The 15,118-nt window shown below is 42.3% G+C and overlaps 1 protein-coding gene across 2 annotated transcripts in view; it reads right to left on the bottom strand.

The window, feature by feature from the left end:
- LOC139653077 (transcription factor SOX-6-like) overlaps positions 1-15,118 on the bottom strand; it is a 142,414-nt gene that overhangs the window by 66,596 nt on the left and 60,700 nt on the right. For both annotated transcript variants that reach the window (XM_071530034.1, XM_071530035.1), the window contains one exon: positions 1,397-1,486. In XM_071530034.1, coding sequence (XP_071386135.1) covers positions 1,397-1,486 — 90 coding nt within the window. The remainder of the gene's footprint in view (positions 1-1,396; positions 1,487-15,118) is intronic.

Here is a 15,118-nt window from a genome sequence, read left to right as displayed (position 1 = left end):
CTGCCAGTGTGATAGGAGAAGCATTTATATTGGTAACTGTGCTGTATAGACTGTGTCTCAGAGGCACTAGTGTGTATTATCAGACTCCCTACCTGTTTACAGACCACCAAGTAACCTTACCGTTCCCATTCATCAAACAGAAGAAATGCCCTGTAATTTAATAGACCAGCTTTCAAAAGGCTAAATCATTTTAAACATTTTATCCACTGCACTTTGATCTACAGTGGCATATACTAGGGCAGGTACAATGAATCTAGTTTACCAAGCTATGATTTATCCTTCGGTTCATTAAGGTTATTGCCAATGAATATACTTATTAGAACATTCTACAGCCTTTTTTTCTTTCCCCGGCACATGGCGAAAGTGTAATTCAATAATTAAAACCAAAGACCAATATTATTCATGTGTGTCAACCATGTGTAATAAAAGGAGACGTTTAAGTACATGATCCAAAATTACCAGCACACCAGTGGAATGAGCTCTGTTCATAGGTGTGCAAATAGTCTTCATGAAGTAAGAAAACAACGACGCAATGATAAAAAGAGACAAATTGCATTGTGTTATATTGACAATACATGGACTTAGTATTGTGGACTTAGTATGAGAGATAGGAAGTAGAGTGATGGAGGGAATCACCGCAGGAGAGCGCAGGAGCCGGTGACAGCCTGGTGTTATCAGCCAGCTGGTATTGTGCTGTCCCGCGCTGTATAAACACTCAAGCTCTCAGTAACAGTCAGTGCTAAGGACTGAGGCAGCAGCCCAGCCCATCCTAGGCCCACCTTCCCCCTGTCATAAACACAGATTTTGGGGGAGTGCTGAGCTGCGCTTCACCGTGCTGCTCTCGATACGCCGCACAGGGCGTTCACCGCCAGAGTCGAGACATTCCACTCAGCTGTGGGCTCGTTGAATGAGAAGACTCTGTGCATCTCCGCACCCTCTCCTCACCGCTACTCTCTTCTCATCTCCGCCATGCTCTGTTTACATCAAGCACACTTTGGCTCTCAAGCTGTGTTCAACAATCACCGGAGCGGCATGAACACACTACGTGAGTCAGAGCCAGTGTGTAGCTCGTCTCAGGTCATGTGAAGGGACAACAATTGTCTAAAACAGTAAACCACTGACAAGCGCAGAAAACCTTAGAATGGGTTTAAATGGGCTGGAATTTCGAAGACAGCGCTTTGGACAGACCGGGGCATTCCAGCAAAAAGATAAGGGAGGAGAGAAATGAATGGAGGAGGGCAGCCAAAGGCCTTTGTTTTATTTCAGAGTACAAGGCTGTTTCTGAGATTATACATAGATTATGTATGTCTGATAGGAATGAGCGACTTGTTAACATGATTCAAGGCTGTGTTGTGAGGTAAAGCTCTGTGGTTTGGTGCAGCCATGGCGTCCCTACCTTTTACTTCCCCCAGGAGTTCACTGGTGTTGAGCCTCTCCATCTTCTCTTTCCAATCTTTAGACAGAAGTTTCTCCATGCATGAGGACTCTGAAAAACAAGGACAAGGAAAATAAATTCAGTGAGCCTCTGTTTTGAGTTTACTATGGTTTCTGTGATTAAAGGAATAAGGGATATTGTGTATTTGATTTCCACAATCATATTATAGTTTCTCCAATATTTCATGGATGTTATGAATCTCTAAATCTATGTACTTACATTATTAAAGAAAGTAAGAAAGAAAGTGTATATTAAAGAATGTAAGAGTAAAAGATAGGTACTGTTGCAAGTAATGTTAAAGTAACATTAAAGGAAAGGACTCAGCCTGACAAGTGAGAGATGGGTTGAGGGTGGAGTGAGGAGGGAGGCAGACATTGTGGGGATAGCATAAGGGCAGAGACAGACATTAAGGGGGAGGTAAGGAGTGAGACTGGGTATGTCCGAGCGTTCACATAGCTGCCAATGATGAAAACAATTAACATTTGTCCAGCAGACAATGAATCAGTGGAGGAATGGCTGTAATCTGCCATGCTGTCGCTGGGGTGGCTGATAAAGAACACACTGGGCCGACTGACCCGGGCCTCCACCATCCCCGCGCTGCTTAGGGGTCAGCCTGTTCCCATCAAACACCACCAGCACCAGCAAACCTCCACCCCTCCACCTTGAGCCACTGTCTCCTCAGCAAACTGCACCCAATCCTAACCAGACCAAGACAGCAGCAGTGCAGGGTCCAGGCAGGCAGGGCTTTATACTGCTGCTGTCCTGATGAGACTCAAACAAGAGCTAGAGTATGACTAAACATACAGTAATGCTGCACAACCCTACTCCCAGGGTTCAAATGATAGTAATGTATAAGAAGATTTTCAGAACAATGAGTCTATGTAAAACAACTGCTGATTTCTTGCTATCTACACATTTGCTACTTCTTCGTAAAGAAATTGTCCTCAGGTTTGACACAGTGCCTGAGGATGATATTATTTATAAAACTGTATTTGTTCCCTCTATAATGGGGCAAAAGGGAAAAACCAAAGCAGACACACTTGCCATTACCAGAAAGCCCTATGGCACCATAAAGAATGATCCAACCACTTATCTGACAATGGCTCATTTGTGAACACAGTGCTGGCAACAAAAGGGCACAATTCATAAGCACATTAGTGTTCTGGATGATTTCAAGGAAGTGGTTTTTCCTCAGGTTGATGTAGTCGTCATGTGCATGCAGTCTAAAACGCTCCTATCGGAGAAGGGCCTGTCACATGCAATACTGTGAATGGTTCCTGTTCTGCCATTATTATCCCTGACATCAAACAGAGAGGAGATTTACACAGTTTAGAATGTATACAAGCGTTGGTTCCTTTTATCCCCCTGTAACATCTCTTGGCCTCCACTTCCTCAAACCAAACACCATAGCTCCCTCTGACAAACACATTGACTTCAGAGGAACTGGGAGTAATGGGGGGTCGGTGGTTCTTGTGCCCCTGTTTTAGGATGGCTTTCAGAGAGATCAAGCAGAGTGGCCATTTTGTTTGATTGTCCACTTCCTCCGATGTGGTGGGGGTCGACAGGACATCTCCAGCTCAGGGTCATTATAACATTACTTCTGCTTTATTGACTTTCCAATTCCCAACTCACAGTTTGTCCCCTTGACCCTGAGAGAGGGAGAGGGAAAATGCTGTGTGTTGCTGCGTGTGTGTGTGTGTTATGTGTGTGCGTGTGTGTGTTTTTTAACTCCCTGCCTGGCACAAAGATCACAGATCTTTAGACAGGGGCTGAGGGCAGGGGGAGTAACAAAGCTCAGCTCTTCTTCCCTTCACCTCACCCCTGGGTGAGAGAGCTTCCTCTCCTGGAACAACACACTCCCTTCAGAAAATAATCCTGAGACAGACAGATCAACAACAGTGCATGACATCTTCTCCCCTTAAGCACAGAAAAGGCTTACTTTTAGTGATGTGAAAATGAACTAAACAAACACAGTGAGCATATGTTAATATACACACATATGCTCTCTCTCTCTCTCTCTCTCTCTCTCTCTCCCTCTCTCTCTCTCTCTCTCTCTCTCTCTCTCTCTCTCTCTCTCTCTCTCTCTCTCTCTCTCTCACACACACACACACACACACACACTTTCATCACAGATGCTGCTCCAGCACTTGATCATTAAGGAATGCACCAACTGTTGGAGATAATGTGGTGCCAGCTTCCATTCTACTCCAGTCCTCCCCCTCCCTTCCACCTCCCTCCCAGGAGTGTTGCCGCTCCCTCACTTCTCCATCCCCTCTACTGGGCCAGACACGACCTGCCAAGTCCTCCAACAGGAGAGACTACAGCTGGAATGCACCGCTGTCCTCCCTGCCTTCCACCTGGGAGAGGTGAATAATGACCTGGATTAGTCTATAAAATAACTCTCAAACACCTTTCAATGTTCTAACAGCACGGACAAAACAGGCAACCCAAAATGGATTTGGTGAAAAGCAGTGTAATTTTGCGCAGGCGCGCTTGAAGAAAACAGTAAATGAGTCAGATGTCTGGCTTGTTTCAAAGCACCCTTCTGCAGCCTATTTTTCAGAAGAATTTAGATTGATAGTAGGAATGCTATTTCAGTTTCTAAAATTCCTGTCTGTCTTCTCCGGAGACATTATATATGCCAATGGAAACACTGGTTAATATCAAAATAATAATTACTGTCAGATTATGACACAGAGAATGTCAGAAATTGAGCCACACTGTGTTCACCAAAGACTAACGAATTATTTCAAATGAAAGACCCGCACTTTGCTGGTCTCACTGGATATCTTATGTTGGTATGTTTGCAGGGGAAAGGCAAGCACAATTATTAAAAACAGTATGAAGTCAAAATTCTGGAATTACAAATGTCAAGAAGAGTTTGTTGCTCTCCTCCACTTAAAGTAGGACATTACATACTGGGGAATTAGTTTAAACAAGAGAGGAGAAGAGTCCAGCGAGTTTATTTTTATTTTCCTATGGGGGCTCTTAAATCTCTTACACCCCCTCTCTCTGTCTTTCCCTCCCCCTCTCGAGATAAAATGCTCTGTGGCTGGGGAGCAGGCCATTCAGCCGGGATGAGAATGGAATGAAAACAATAGCCCTTATCAGGCTCTTATTTACATTTTCCCAGCGTCCCTGCAGTAGACAGCTTGGCTTGTCACCAAGCCCAGATCGCCCCACTGGACCCAGACCAACTTCCTCCAGCCCCAGTGATTCCAATGGCCCCTATGGACCCATGCCTGGCACAGACCCCCTCCACTCTGCAGCTAGCACAGATAGCAACATACAAGACAAAACTACTGGAATATGTGTCCAAGACGTGTTCCCATTGAGAGGGGAATGGTTTCTGGACCCCTAAGCCTGTCTGGGTCTCATTGTCTTCTCTCTTGGGCTGGTGCTGTATAGCTGGAAAAATGCCCTGAATCCTTTCCCAAGTTTCTTGAGAGTTTCCAAGTGGCACTCAGAAGAAAGTGGACAGTCACCAGTGATTTGATACTGCCAACTTCAATATGTTTATCTGCTATCGGCACTGTAATCTCTGGTATAGAGCTTGTCTGTGCAGGTGTTCTATGATCTTATTGATGTGGGTGAGCAGGCGCAGGGATTGAGACACCTAGAGCCTAGATGAATTGGCTAGATTAGGCTACAGTTCTTTCACTGTATTAAAAACAAAGCTAATGATCCTCATAAATCTGAACAAGGGAATGTTTCTAGGTTGATGTGTGATATAAACACTGCTTTCAGCCCCTGGCAGTCATTGCTGCCAGAATATCATGTTCAGCACAAACCACAATAGTGGAACTAAGAGGCAGGTTTCCACTGACAATCTTTCCTGACACCGGCAGACTCCAGCCTCTCTTAAAGGAAAACATAGACATGATCTCTGTCTCTTTGTCTATCTGTCTGTCTGTCTCATTTTTTTTTTCACATGCCCTCACTCTTGTTGTCTATCTTTCTCTCCCTGACATTTCAAAGCAACAACTCATAAGATGCACATTTTATTGTTCATATTGTAAAACATTTATTAAATTGAGTGCTAGTTGGCTATAAATGCCTGTGCTTGTGGGGCAAAGCGAGAAGAAAGTTGTTTGCAAATTTATGCTTTTATTGCTGCCCTAAACAGAGCGGTTCAGTCAAGCGATCATCGGAAGCCGTAGATAAGCTCAGATCACTGAGAGGAACACAGAATAGGCAAACAAATACATTCACAAACAAATCAAATCTGGCCACTTTGGAATTGAATTGGCCATTAAAAAAAGGAAAGAGAAAAAGATGCATGATACATTTATCTAATTTTCAAATGGCTCCCTAGATTGGCATTGAGATCTGAAGTTCAGTGTATATTTAAGTTATCAAATACCAGAACTGACCCTGCTTGGGCAAAAAGGCAATCTTTCCTTATTTAAGATAAACCAGTTTCTTCTATCTATCAATCTATTAAATTTGTTGATGCAACAAAACAGATCGTGTTTCAAAAGACTGACTGTCTCAACACAAAAATCATGTGTTAGTGTTTTGTTACAGTCTGTGTTGTCTGCAATGAAATTGTTTCAACTGTCTGCCACCACCTTCTGGGTCTCACTGTGCGCGCTGTTCTCCCTGGAGAAAGATGATACTTGTGTTTGAGTGTTTGTTGTGTTGAAAAGCCATTGGCAGAGAAAAGAGGGCTATCTAGGAGAGTCAAAGTAGTCATAAGTCACGGCTAACAGACTAAAGACCTCCCCTTTACCATCGGCCTTGTATATCAGTCGTCCCAGCCTCAAGGGGAAACGTGTAATTACCAAATCAATGATCAACTGACACTGGCCATATAAATAATTTCCTCCTCAGAACGCAGAGGCCTTATAAAATGAGGCGAACGGGGAATGAGGCAAATGGGGAAAAGATGCTGTTGCCTGCAAGGGGCCCAGGCACAGAGGAAATGGGGTTTGGAGTCTCTAAGTAAGCTTTTAGCTTGAATTATTCCTGTGTTGGAGCACACTTTGTACAATTAGTTGTAGTTTAATTATAGTCAACTATAACCAAAATAGACACTAAAACTGGGCATCAGAAAAAATATCAGTAAACTCCAATAACAAAACTGAAGAATGTCAAAAAATGAAAGTAAAGTGAAACTATAATCTCTTATTCTGAAAGTAATTGAAATGAAATAAAAATCACTAATTATTTTCTGTGTAAATCATTTGGTCAAAGTTAAATTGAGAGGAATAATAAGTTGGTATTACTCTCAATTTATTAAGAACTATTTTTTATTAAGACCTAGAAATAAGCTTCACATCTACATACTGTATTAAATATAGGCCTAAATGAGTTCTCCAACATTGTGAATTTTTGCATTTCTTTTGGAATATTAGGCACATAAAATAGTTGCTACCTAGATTTCATTTTGCACAATACATAAAAAATACCAAATACTAATTAAAACTATATAGGATAAACACTTAAAGAAAGAAAAACATTTTGAAAAACAAAAGCTAAACTAAAGCAAATAAAGGCAATCTGAAAATTAACTGAGCTGACATTGAAATCACAACTAAGAATTATCATTTTAGCACTTTCAAAAGCTTTCAAGACAAATAGGAGGACATAAATCTGCTGAAGTTTATGATGACAGAGGATGTTTAAGTAATGAAGATAATTGCTCTCTATTTGTTGTGGACTTAACCCTTTCCTCAACTCACAACAAGTCCAAACTTATAACCTGTAACTACCCATGATTTCTTTTGACAACCTTACTTCAGTATTCTACACTGTAGACTTGAGTAGGATACGCTCAGAAAAAAATGCAGACATTTGCTGGTTTCAACCAAACAGGTAATTATAAAATAAGCAAACATTACTTAGTGATTTGAAGAAAATATCCAGGGCCATAGAAAGTGGAGACAGGTTTGAGGCTTTTTAGTGTGCAGAAATTATAAATGATGACACATATGTGTGACAGAAATGTTTGCCTAATGTGATGCCCAACATGTATTGTTCGTGAATATTTTGGTAAATAAATGTGTGACAAACTGTGCTTTGAGATCTTGTCAGGAAATATAGTTACTATGTACATGTTGTTGTTTAGTGTAGCCTAGATAGACAGTCTGTCGAGCCTGCCAACTAAAAGGTGTAGTGAAGTAAGCAACGGATTGTGCAATGTCTATTTCCCCTTGATTTGAAAACAGCATAAATCACTTTTCATTGCAGTGTTTTGACTTGGCAGATATAGTCCTAAATAAGCCAGTGATCACTCCTCTATATGAAATTAGTGGGGAGCTTTTTAATTACTTCATTATATTTACAGCTCATCCCACGATTCCGCATGTAAAAAGTATTCGTCCAAGTTCTTAAAAAAATTGAACTGAAATTGAAATTGAATTGAATGTCATCAGCAGCTCAAAAAGCTCTTCCGTTTAATTGAATTCTCCTATTCAATGTTATGCAGTATGTTTCTTTAATTCAGGGATAAATGTCTATCTCTCAGGGACAAAACTGACAGAATCTCAGTCAGACAATGATAAGCTGAAGTCTAATTTCCCATCCACTCTGCTCTGCACGGAAAACAAATCAAAAGTCGAGATTGATAAAAAAGAAAATGACTGTGACACACTCCAAGGAGTCCTTTGAATATCTTAATCACAGAGACACTAAAAACAAGACCCCATCATCACACCAAATAAAACATAATAATTACAAGAGGCAGGCAGGGAAGTGAAATGCAGAGAGAAAACATGTTTTGTCATTCAGCCGGTAGTCCCTGAGACAACAGCTGTTGGATGCTGCAAATACTCCTGAAGTCTCCATAATCATGGCGTTATTGAAGTGAGGACAAAAAGGGCACTAATTGCAAGGGAGCAATCGGAACGCAATAGGTTACACACCCGGGTGATGCTGCACAATGCAAACGCTAAAGAGGGAGCTGGGGAAAAAAAACACAACATTCTGAGCACAACAGTACGTTGTCGCTCATTTTCAGGCAATTACCTTTCCTCCTTGTCAACAGTTTTAATAACCTCTATCATTTCCAGAGGACTTTTTTGGTGCAGTTAAATAATTCCAGCTTTTTAATATGTAATTGCTAGTGCTGGCATGCATGGATGAAGAGGTCCAGCTCCTTGAGACATGTCAGTGCATTGTGCAGCACCTGCACCTCGTGGCGGGCTTGCTTTAATTGACACCTAATACTACTCATTATTCCACTTGGTGAACATCTCTGTTAGACACCTGTTAGACTCTCCTGTAAGAGCCATTTGGCCTTGTAAACAGTTGCTATAAATATAAGTAACCTGGGTGAGATCTTCTTCATCTGAGGGTGTGACAGAGGACAGATTTCTTCTGCTCTGATACTTCCTTCTTTCTTTCTTTCCTTCCTCCCTCGATTACTCCCCTCCTTCCTCGATTCCTTCCTTCCTTCCCTCTACCTTACTGACCTCCTTTTCCTGCCTGTCTGCGAGCCTGCTTGCATGAAGCGGAGTGGTCAGTTGCTAGTCTCTGGAAGAGGTCAATGGTCAATAGAAGGTTTTCCAGATACGATCAAGGTCTTTTCATTTGCAGAAGATTGAGTTAGGTTTGTGGAAACTTAACTAAATGAGTTGATTTTGGACCAGCACTCACAGTACACAGCAGTTAATTACCATAGTTTGCATCCAAGGAACAAATTCAATTCAATTTGTTATTTCTTCTGTCTGGTCCGTTTCTTTGATGTTTGACTGAAAATTTCCTGGTTGCTCCCTGCAAATATAATTCTGTTCCCTGTAGTTATCATATTAACAATGGCTTTTTGCAATTAGATGATGTTGTTGTTAAGTCCTTCATAGACAAAGAAAGACCCGAACGCCACAAGGCATACCTGGACGCATTAAGCCCAATCTATTACACACTGTGTGAGAAAAGGTTTCAAGTAGGAAACATAAACATATGCCTGTAACTTTAGGACTATTTTAACTATATTCAGTGAAAGAGCTAGACTTGATGGCCTATGTGACCAGGTGCTTCTCCCCCTGCCTTGCCTTTATCTGACCAAGGTGCTAATCCTACAGTGTTGACCCGGCCATTCTGAGAAGCCGTATACACACACAGCACCCTGACCTCTCTAAATAGGACACGTGTCTATCAAGCATATATGAATTAACCGTCCCCAAGAGGCTTCACCTCCTGAGCTGAGCAGCATGTGACCTCTCCCAATCCATTTTACTGCGGCACTCTGTGGCAATCAGGCTTGAATTATTAAAGTGAGCAGTGAGCAATGATCAATTCATTGCGGCCCTTGCTCGCAGACCGCTCGGCCGTACTTCAGCAGAAATGACATTGAGAACACTTGGATATGCTTCCAGACAATGCACATAAATGTGAAATATGTCAGACCCAATATGTCAATAATCATAACTGTACAGGCTGAGGCCATGTCCAGGCTAATCCTAAGGAAATGCTGCTAGATGATTGTAATGTGAGAAAATTTCAACACTGTGATTCCTTACAAATCCTTTGTTGAGAGAAAAAGCGAAAGACATTCAGAGAGACAAGAGGCCGGCTGGTGAGCTGCATGCTGAGCAGTGCCACTATACTCTGGGCAGTGCCAGCTACCTTGCTTCCTGGGAGCAGGCCTCTGTACTGTTATGGGATAGCAGTGTCTATGTGAAAGATCCTGTGTTTGAATTATAAATACATGTTGAAGACACACTATGCCAGACTAGTAGGCCTTCTTGAGGCCATGGGCCAGAAAAAAGCTCGGACTCAGACTCAAAATGCAGTAACCCCCTTCTTATCTACACAAATGAGAGAGGGGAAAAACAACAGCTAAGAAGTTGTAAGAAAAAGAAAGATAGCGTGGAAGTATGCAACTCAAGGAACCTGGAAGTAGGAAGAGGGAGGGCAAGAAAAAAAAAATCCAATCAAAACTTCGCGAGGAGGAGATGAGGAGCCAAGATAAACCAGTACTCAGAGCCCCCAAAACTGCAATCTCCCCTTAAGCCGGAGAGTGGCAGCTGGCAGAACAGCTGGTGAATAGGATTAATGTCAGAAGAATGAAATAAAACTCAACATATGTCCGAGCCTGAGGTGTTGGGACTGTGCGTGATTGTGCCCCCGATGGATGCCATGTGTGCAGCTGGAAGGAGCTGCTGTGCTGCTCCACTCTCTACCCCACAAGGTCACTTTTAAGAACTAGGACCATTAAATGCTTGGATAGCAAAATGAACTTTTCGTTCCCTCTCCTCTCTCCTTTGCTCTAAAGTCCCTATTCAGGCAGCAGAGGGAGTCTTTTGAACAAGACTGTCCATACAATTCACTGTAAATTCAACAGGAAAAAACAATCACCAATTTAATTTGAAAAAAAAAAAAAGGAGGCCAAAAAGTAAATGTTAAAAGACAGAATCAGAGAAGGTCAAAAAGAACTGAAACCTTTATTAAGATGGAGCAAGATAAAACACGACAGACACTTAATTTATTTCAACCTCATAATATGTTTTTTAATACGACTGTATATGATTTTTAATAATTAGCACCCTCTTATACAGTAAAGTGCCTTGAAAAAATTATCCCAAGTGCTACATTGGTTAATTTATTTTATAACTGTGATAGAGCAAGAGAGTGAGACAGTGAGGGAGGGAGAGAGAGACATAGTGCTTGTGTGTGTGTGTGTGTGTGCGTGTATGTGCGTGTGCATGTGCAGCATGTAGGTGTGCGTGTGTGTGTTCAGCATTAGGCTTACTAGAAAGAAAAGTACACACTACTTCTGGAATCTCAGCCAGTGCTGATGAGGGGTTCAACACTTGTGAAGATGAACATTACAGGAGAAATATGTGGACTTAATTTCAATTTATAATTTCCATTTGATGTCGGTAATCATTAGGGTCCACACACTGTAATAAATTATAATAATTTCACACAAAAATTAAATTACTGGGTACCTTGCATTGGAGAGATTTTTTGTTAGGTACCCTGCAATTTAACTGTCAGATATAAACTCGCCTGCTAATCAATGCTCCAAAACATTCACATTTATTCATCTATGTTAAATTAATAGAAGTGTGAAGAAAACGTGGAGTACTGTGATCATGGCTGTTCAGTGTGATTTACTAAATTAATGGGTGTCTGACTCTACAAGGACAAAAAGAGACTAATAGGATCCACATGAATGCATTAAAATCTGCAGTGAAGCCAAGTGTCTGGTATAGACACGCAAACTTTATTTCATCATAAACGCTGGGCAACTACGATGTGCCTCAGAGATTGAACCATAAGATGCGATATAAAAAGAATCACATATTACAAGAATAAGCAGGACGTAATATACTTTGGGTAATAGCCGTGCATAATGTAAATGTGTTGAATTTCTTTAAAGTGTGTGTGTGTGTATCTTTGTGTGTGTGTGTGTGCGTGTTGGGGGAGGGAGGATGGGGGGGGGGGGGGGGGGGGGGGCTTTCCAGTGAATAATCTCTTACTGTATACTACATTCTAATTTCAGTTTAAATAAAAGTAAATGACAATTTGGGAGAAAAAAATGGAAAATCAAAACTTGCAGTAAGGGGGTAATTAATTTTTACTTCTGCAGTTTGGCATTCTCCGTTTCAAACAGCAATTAAAGCTGTTTATCGAATCCTGCAGCCGGCTCTGTTTACTAAGATGCCAGAGTTCAGGATGCACACACATTGCTCGCTGGATAGCAAGTCCAAAGGTCACTATTTTTAGATTATGTCCTCCATTCTCTGAGCCATAGTGCAGAGCATGCAAAGACAAACAAAGTCATTTTCAGTTAAGGAACAGTCCTTATTGTTCAAAAGTTTCAACTTCCATCACTAAATAATTAACAGAAATCTGTTTGCAGTCATCTGAGAATCTCAAATTGTATCATGATACCAGAACTGACGTTATGATCAATTGGTTAATGCAATTACTGAGCAAATAATACTCATTAGCAAAGTAATAATTAACTATTAGTTTTTTTTGTATTCAATTTCCATACTATTTCAGTAGCTTCCACACAATACTATTCAATAGCAATCTCTGATTCCTGCCTGGCCAGTTGAGAAAGAGATGATGAAGTAACCATAGCACTTCTAAAGGTTAAGCATTCCAACTTCTAGAAAGTCCCCCTTCATTGGCCCACAGCGAAGCGCCTCAATGCACTATTGTTCAAGAATGGTTCAGCAACAATAGAAGCCGTATTTTTCTTTTCAATCAGCCCGCTCCCTTTCTGTGGGATACAGAGCCATACGGACTGAGACCTGCTGGGCAAGGATGGAGAAATTCACTTCTCATGTGTGACTGAGCTCATTGGTCCAGCTCACACTGGGGAAGCTAACAACAGGCTTACAGTATAGGCTTTGTCAAGCAAAGTGCCACCCAGAGAAAGAAAAAGAAAAAACGATGGAGGAAGATGGGGTGCAGTGAAGGAGGTGAAGGAATGATTGTATAGTGTCTCGCTACCCAAATTGCTAATTGCAATATTATGCTAAGTGATACAAGAGTTACAATAAAAACCACCCCAGCAAATCATTAATCCTAATCCCAACTCATAACTTTAACCCATCATTGGAACTTCATGATATGAAATAGATGACAGGGTCTTAAAGCATATTAACCACTCGACCGGTGCAGACTTAAAATTAAACTGGGGGCACTCCGAAAGAGAGATGGCGTTCGTCGAATAATTATAATCATTGGCACTCAGGCTTTGCAGTGCAATAAAACAAATTTCTATTCGTTTCTTCTGACATCCTCATCTCATCTCCTGGCACATGTATAATTATAATGTTATTGAACAAGGAGAAAGAAAAGGCATGAGTGGGAGGAAACATCTGTTTCATCACTTGTGATTAAATAGTCTCTTTGTTCAAGAGGCAACCCATCAAAGTTGTGTGTAAAACATTCATGCTTGCTGTTAGGTGGGAAAACAATGCAAATATGCTAATAGGCTGCATCTACGTTAGTTGTCATGTTTGCTTGTGTCAAGGCGGATCTCTTAGCTGGATGGCTGACGTACCTCTGTCTTATAGAACAAGCCTGCAATGTGCTCTGAAATCATTAGCAGGCCACAGAGGCCGTCTGTGCCCAGGGTGTGAGTTACACTGACACTATTTTGATCCTTGGTCAGATGACACCAGCTCTTTTGTCAAGTTATGTGTGGAGAATGCCTGGGAGCTGAATGCCAGAGCTAGGACAGTGATACTGAGCTGGCACACTACAAGTCTCCCAGTGTAACCCCACTGCACGCATTCACACACACACACACACACACACACACACACACACACACACACACACACACACACACACAGCCGCACACATGCGCCCCCCTGCCACCATCCCATTGTAAAATAGCCTCTGTTCTACCCATTTCTGACCGCCTCAGCCCACCTACCTCCGCCATCCTGATTACATAAAGTCTGTCCATATCTGTCCCTGTTCATGCTCCTTTCATCTGCATATAGGAGGCTGCTATTTTGATTCTGGGCTCCACAGCACAATGACAAATTTAGTAGCATTAATGGCTTCTGCCTTCTTATGTGTCAGCGTTTCACCCTCTCTGTGCCCCTCCAAATACTGCGGTGTCACATAAAACAGTCAGGCCATTACAAACTGCTGCTGATGTAATCACATGCATACAGCCACAAAGATACAGAGCTATTGTTTTTAATAATAGAAAATAGAATGTTTGAGGACATCCCCAACCAATAACAGACCGCAACTGATCAACCAATGATGTCATTGACTCAATTTATATGCAGCTCATTTTAGATGCAGTTGAGACATACCTACGACCAGTGCGTGTGTGTGTGTGGGGGTGCGTGTGTAAAGACAAACAAGCCTCTGTGCAAGCCTGGCTGTGATTTGTCTCTCCAAGACACCCGTTTCCTCCTATCAAGGGGTTCCTGTGCAGCTAGTGAGCCAGGATCACAATGGGAGCGTTGTGCTGCCTGGGTGCAGGGGGACACACTCAACAGCTGAAACCCGGGAAGATGGCCCCTGGAATGCTCCACAGCAGTTGCTACTGTTGACTAATCGGAATATGAGAACTGGGGAAGGTGATCTTGAATGCAAAGAATGGCACATTGAAGAAGCAGCTGCTTGTTTTGTCATCTGAATGACCGAGAGAGCAGAAAGGGTTCCCGTTTTGAACGGAGCAACAAACTCTATATGTTTGCTACTGTAACGTGAAACCTGTGTCTGCCTCCGTCAACTCCGACAGGGTAGCGCCTGTGTTATGTGAGGGCTCTGTTTTGGAGCAGATAGTAAATACATAATTCAGCAGTGGACCAGGCACTCTCTGCTCCCTATTCCCCACACACAGCCATTCCATTTAGCCCTGGGCTCTGATCTCAGCCTGGCAGAGGAGCAACTTTGTCACAGGAGAGAGAGATGGGGTGGGAGAAAAAGACCATAAGAGGAGGGAAAAGGTGAGGGTGTGAAGAGGGCAAGGGGGAGCAAGGACGGGGGGAGAGAAAAACAGAGGGGGGAGCCGTGCTGTAGAGAGAGAGAGAAAAAAGAAAGATAGAGAAGAAGCAGAGCAGGAGAAGAAGGAAGAGGAGAGGAGGGGAAAGCGAGATTGAGAGAGGAAGGGAGGAGTGACGGGCCGGGTATCTTTTTGTTAAAGTTCACATGTCAGGCTGGCAGGCTGCCCGCGGCGTACAGCCGAAAAATCTATTTAACGTCTGCTTCACAGGGTGACAAGAGGGTTGATTGGCAGAGAGCAGAGAG

Source organism: Centroberyx affinis, unplaced genomic scaffold, assembly GCF_046629955.1.
Source record: "Centroberyx affinis isolate AG114_WGS23_722 - 3 ecotype Tasmania unplaced genomic scaffold, CSIRO-AGI_Caff_v1 ptg001863l_1, whole genome shotgun sequence".
Classification (NCBI taxonomy): domain Eukaryota; kingdom Metazoa; phylum Chordata; class Actinopteri; order Beryciformes; family Berycidae; genus Centroberyx; species Centroberyx affinis.
This window is presented reverse-complemented; position numbering and strand designations above follow the sequence as displayed.